Source organism: Sinocyclocheilus grahami, unplaced genomic scaffold (genome assembly GCF_001515645.1).
Source record: "Sinocyclocheilus grahami isolate Dianchi unplaced genomic scaffold, SAMN03320097.WGS_v1.1 scaffold569.1, whole genome shotgun sequence".
Classification (NCBI taxonomy): Eukaryota; Metazoa; Chordata; class Actinopteri; order Cypriniformes; family Cyprinidae; genus Sinocyclocheilus; species Sinocyclocheilus grahami.
The window spans coordinates 655,598-661,598 of NW_015505748.1; the positions used below are offsets into that span (position 1 = coordinate 655,598).

A 6,001-nucleotide genomic window follows, 5' to 3' on the forward strand; every position below is an offset into this window, starting at 1 on the left:
GCTTACTGCCATCTTCAGGTGCAACAGTGCTGCTGTTTCATCACTAGGTGCCACTAGGTGCTGATACTGAGCAGCTTTATGTGTGATCTCTACATACTTCTTGATGCATTGAAGAAAAAAGACAGAAAACACAACAAGCATTTAAATGGTACTATTTAGTTAAAAATATGTAATCTAATATATTTATGTATTTCATGCATGCTTCAATAAAAATTTATGAATCATACTTCTGTCAAAACCAAGCCTATACCTACCCAATCTGGCAACACTCTATAGTGCACCTATGATGCCTTAAAAACCTGTCTACACAGGCAGGTTTCTCACTAGGTTTCTGGATCAGAGCAAAGGTGTGACACCGACAGAGACTAGCAAACAGAAGGTGTGTGATGCAATTAGTGTAGCACGGACATCAGGAACCAGATGTGTCTGAGGGTGTATGTCAGCATTTTTGCTGTACAAAATGAACAAGTAACTACACTAATACTTTGATAATTGAGCGTTGCTGTGACTCAGTGCCAGTCGGGTTACTCACAGGCCCAGAGGCGGTTGGTGGACGGTGTTTGGGAGGGAGCGCCGTTCTCTGCTACTGCGTTAATGAAGGTGTGGCTGATGGTGCTGACGGAGATCCCGTACTCCTCCACCTCTGCTCTCAGACAGTCAAAGAACGCCTGGACTGCATGCTTAGACGCGGCATCTGAAAACACATCAGATGCAAAGTAGTGCATATTTAATTAACTAATACCTTATTTGCATATTTTGCTCAATTTGAATGGGTGCCGTCAGAATGAGAGTCCACACAGCTGATAAAAACATCATAATAATCCACACCACTCCATCTATTAACGCCTTGAGAAGACAAAAGCTGCATATTTGTAAGAAACAAATCCATCATTAAGATGTTTTTAACTTCAAACCGTTGCTTCAAGCTAAAATATGATATAATCATATAATCCATAATCTATAATAGCGCTTCCTCCAGTGAAAAAGTGACAATCTCCTGTTGTCTCTCACATCAAAATCCACCCACGTATTTGTTCAGAGCTGTTTTGGACTGTAAACGGTGCTTGATCTGTGCAGATTTCTCTCCTGATTCAGACCAAATTACCTTTTCACTGGATGAAGCGTTATTATTGATTATAGACTCGTATTTTAGTTAAAAACGTCTTTTTTGCTTTACAAGACATTAACTGATGGACTGGAGTGGTGTGGATTATTGTGATGTTTTTATCAGCTGTTTGGGCTCTCATTCTGACGGCACCCATTCACTGCAGAGGATCCATTGCTGAGCAAGTGATGGCAGTGACTCTTACAGCATGTTCGGAATGGTAGAGCCAGTTTCCCTTGGATGCTGTTGACCAGCACAAACTGACCCATCCGTCTCGTGATCATTAACGGAAGAACACCTGCAACAAAAACAAGCAGCGCTTTAACATTCTTTCTGCCAATGAACCATCGGCATGTTCCTCGCTGTGTTTCTGCAGCCGTCTACCCTTGGCCAGCGTTATGGGCCCAAAGTAGTTGACGTCCATGACGGTTTTGTCCATCTCCAGAGAGAGATTCTGCACCGGTGCTTTGACCTTCATGCTGCTGTTGCATATCAGCACATCCACACAGCCGTAACACTCTCCGATCTCTGTGATCACATCCGAAATGTTCTCCATATCGCTGAAGTCCAGCAGCACTAGCTTGGGTGTGAAAGTCTGAAACAGGAAGTATAGATAGTAGGAAACCAGATGCCACATTAATGCTTGAACATACTTTTAGAATTATTTTGGAGGTCAGTAATGTGTGTGTGTGTGTGTACCTAACCCTATATATATATATATATCAATTATAAATTGCAATTTAAAATATAATCAGATAGTAAACAGTTATTTTTAATTATTACTAATAATAATATACAATATTACTGCTGAGCAGAAGAGTTCATTGTATTTAGATATGTTTACTGGAAAAAAGGATTTTCAATGGAAGAAGAAAAATTTGAATTGTTTTGGTGCACTATTTTTTTAAGCATCATAGAATGTTGCAGTATATATATTATACAGTACTTTTTTTGTGTGTTTTTTTGTGGGGGTTAAAGATTAGTTTAATATTTTCCAAGCCACTGATTGTTCAAAAATTTAAATAAATAAATGTAAGTCTTTAAAAGTAAAGTTAAGATTAAAATATTTTAAAACAAATATCTTACGCAGTTTTGCCTCTCAAGTAACTTTATTTTGTTTTAAAGGTATTTTTACTAGAGAAAAATGATGTTCTGATGCGTAATGAAGTGTTCTTTGATCATATTAGTACAGAGTGCTTTAAATAATTAACGTCTTTATACACTGCAGCCATAAATTAACAGGTTTTTGCTTTTTAATAGCATTTAAAAATGCAACATTTCTCATGGCAGTATGATTTACGGCAAAATAAATGAAGTCAACATGTTGTTTGAAACAGCAGAGGACCAGTATTTTAAGAGACTCGTGGACATTCGGCTGTCAGGAGGAAATCCTGCCATTGTTCATGACAGAGGAAGAAACACTGACAGAGACACACAGACACACAAAATCCTGAAAGTGAAGAGAGCGAGTGATCACAGTGAACATGAGACAGGCTTGCTGATGGTGTCTGTCTTACTTTGGGACTGTAGGTCTAATAATGTGGTTCAATACTCACTTTACTGGGGTCTGATCCACTGCACAGAGAATCATACAGAGATTCAAGCTTATCCCAGCTCGGCCCACACAAAACCAGCCTCGCGCCACCTTCATGAAACAGTCTGGCACATTCTGACAAACAGGCAAAGACAGGATCAGAGGATGACAATACAGGAGAAATGCCTTCTCAGTGGAGGATACATGCAATGCAAATCAAGTTTGGCCAATATGGAACACTAATAAAAATATTAATATAAAGATATTAAGATATGTCATTTTCTGAAAAATGTTTTCAAATTGAGTTTTTACTGAAAACACAAAAAATATCTGCCACTGAGGTCAGAAAAATAAACTTCATTTAAAGTGAAATTTATGAAAGCTTGCTTCTGCCATACACTCTCAGAAAAAAAGGTACAAAAGTTGTCACTGGGTGGTACCTTTTCAAAAGGCACAACTTTGTACCTAAAGAGTCCATATTGGTACCTTAAAGGTACAAAAGTGTACCTTTTGAAAAGGTACCGCCCCAGTGACAGCTTTTGTACCTTTTTTTCTGAGAGTGTAGGATAAAAATTGAAAAGGTAATTGTGTATATATATATATACTTGCAAATAAAAAATAAAAAAAAGTCTAAACTGTGAGATAAAAAGTTGCAATTTTTTTTAACCTGTGCTGGAAATGGGGTTCCATTTTTCAGAAAGCAATACTTAACCTTTTTTTCTGAGAGTGTAGGATAAAAATTGAAAAGGTAATTGTGTATATATATATATATATACTTGCAAATAAAAAAATAAAAAAAGTCTAAACTGTGAGATAAAAAGTTGCAATTTTTTTTAACCTGTGCTGGAAATGGGGTTCCATTTTTCAGAAAGCAATACTTAATATATTATGCTATTTTGATTCTCCAGTAAATATATCTTGATTTATGAATGTTTATATATTTGTACTGGAAAACAATATAATTTTAGCAGTGTACAATAGCAGAAATGTAAAATGTAAATAAATTAATTAATTAATAATTACACATGGCAGCATGATTATGACAATAAACAATTGTTTAAAAAATAAAAAAATAAAAAAAGGGCGGGCCATCATAAAATATTCTTATAAAACATAAAAAGAATTTATATGGTTCCATGAAGAATCTCCAATATCCATGGAACCATTTCACTGGACTAGATTATTAAAATGATCTTCGCACTAAGAAAAAATGGTTCTTTTAAGAAGTGACCACTGAAAGGTTCTTCAGGGAACCAAAACTGGTTCTTCTATGGCATCACTGCAAAAACTTCCTTTTGGAAACTTTATTTTTGAGAGTGTCGTATTGGAACAAAAAAATTGAGTGGAAGCCAAGTTTTATACTGGCTTTGTTTAATTTTGTGGTGAAGTAGTAAGTAATAGACCATTAATGAAGCATTACCACTTCCCATTCCGGACACGGCGTCTGTGATCACCACAACTTTGTTCCGCACCATGGACTTGGACATGAAGCGCATGACCTCATTGTAAACGTAATAAACTCCAGCGAAAACCACGATCAGCAGCGGCAGCACCATAACCGATGGGACACCCATCTTCTGAAAACCAAGAAAAATAGAGTTCATCTCATAACTAAAACAAAACCTTTGCATGTGAGCTTACAAGAAATGATCCTTCATTACTTTCTAAACTGGAGACATATGAAAGATGCGATGAACACTTCCCGTTACACTGTGACAGATGCTACAGTATCATTGTTTTACAAGTCAACATTTTTGGCTTGACTACATTTAAATGAATAGTTCACCCAAAAATGAAATGTTTTCATGACGTTTCAAGCTTGTATGACTTCCCTGCACAAGAGAAGATGTTAAACAGAATGTTAGTGACTGACAGCCTCGATTACCACTGACTTTCTTTGAATCTTTTGTCCATATAAAGGGAGTTAATGGTGGGGTTTTCATTTAAGGGTGAACTATCTCTTTAAAGGAAGAGTTCATCCAAAATAATAATAATAATAATTATAATCTGAAAATGTGCTCACTCACAGGTCGTCCAAGATGTAGATGAGTTTGTTTCTTCATCAGATTTGGAGAAATGTAGCATTGCATCACTTGCTCAGCAATGGATGCTCTGCAGTGAATGGGTGCCGTCAGAACGAGAGTCCAAACAGCTGATAAAAACATCACAATAATCCACACCACTCCAGTCCATCAGTTAATGTCTTGTGAAGACAAAAGCTATGTGTTTATAAGAAACAAATCCATAAAGACGTTCCTCTCACATCAAAATCCACCCACATATTTGTTCAGAGCTGTTTAGGACTGTTTTGACCTGATTCAGACCAGACCATTTTTTCACTGGAGAAAGCATTATTATGGATTATGGACTTGTTTTTAGTAAAAAGTCTTAATGATGGAGTTGTTTCTTACAAACACACAGCTTTTGTCTTCTCAAGATGTTAACTGATGGACTGGAGTGGTGTGGATTATTGTGATGTTTTTATCAGCTGTTTGGACTCTCATTCTGACGGCACCCATTCACTGCAGAGGATCTGTTGGTGAACATTTCTCCAAATCTGAAGAAGAAGCAAACTCATCTACATTTTGGAAAGCCTGAGGGTGAGTACATTTACAGTAAATGTTTATTTGTGTGCGAACTATTTGTTTAACAAATGCTGATCAGCTGTATACAGTAATGCGTGTCACTAGTTCCATAAAAGTGTGGCTGAGGACAAGATCTATAATTAGCCAAGCTCTCGCCACTGACACTGGACACACAAGAAGCACATATTTGGACATACATGAAGAGAATAGATGTGCCTCTCTCACTGTTACGGCATTCAATGATTTAACCAACAACCATTCTGTTGCTTTTTATCAAAACATTTCCAAGTCCAACACAAGCAACAGTGTCACAGATAGATTAACGCCTGACCAGCACTGATATATAGTGCCAATCAACAGCACACACACACACACTAACCTACATGCAGGCGACCATAATCTGTTTTATTTTCAGTGTACTTACAGTGTGTGTAAAGAGTTAAGCCAGCCTTCAGTGGAAATGTGTGTTGTTGTCCGGTCAGGAAAGCAGACTGAAGCCTGCCGTCCTCCCTGTTCATCCAGCCGCGGTACTCGTCTGGATCACGGCTCTTTTAATAGCATGTGGCTGAGCGACTGAGCTCATGCATGTTGTGAATACTATCTCAGGCATGTAGAGAGGCATTCAAGGGTACCTTGAGGTTCTTTCTATATTGCATTGTATAAAATTATATATTTTAAGATGTCTGTTAAAATGTAATTATACATTCAAGTTTTGAGTAATATTAATTAACTACATATACTTTAGTTAGGGTTAGGAATAGGGTTTGGTTTAGGGTT

General features: G+C 37.1%; 1 protein-coding gene across 1 annotated transcript; it reads right to left on the bottom strand.

Moving 5' to 3' along the window:
• Positions 1 to 497: 497 nt before the first annotated feature.
• Positions 498 to 5,784, bottom strand: dhrs7cb (dehydrogenase/reductase (SDR family) member 7Cb). The gene is made up of 6 exons (XM_016239582.1): positions 5,649 to 5,784; positions 4,060 to 4,216; positions 2,662 to 2,774; positions 1,490 to 1,700; positions 1,311 to 1,403; positions 498 to 694 (listed from the first exon to the last, which is right to left on the bottom strand). The coding sequence occupies exons 2-6, from the start codon at positions 4,211 to 4,213 to the stop codon at positions 525 to 527; spliced, it is 741 nt and encodes a 246-aa protein (XP_016095068.1). The 5' UTR covers positions 4,214 to 4,216; positions 5,649 to 5,784; the 3' UTR covers positions 498 to 524.
• Positions 5,785 to 6,001: the final 217 nt, after the last annotated feature.

Bases quoted from the DNA above. Each gene is read 5' to 3' on its own strand.
- dhrs7cb (XM_016239582.1), bottom strand. From the start codon at position 4,213: ATGGGTGTCCCATCGGTTATGGTGCTGCCGCTGCTGATCGTGGTTTTC. The intron at 1,701-2,661 runs GTGAGTATTGAA...TTCCTGTTTCAG, and splicing joins GTGGATCAGACCCCAGTAAA to ACTTTCACACCCAAGCTAGT. The intron at 695-1,310 runs GTAAGAGTCACT...ATGTGTTTTCAG, and splicing joins TCTACCATTCCGAACATGCT to ATGCCGCGTCTAAGCATGCA.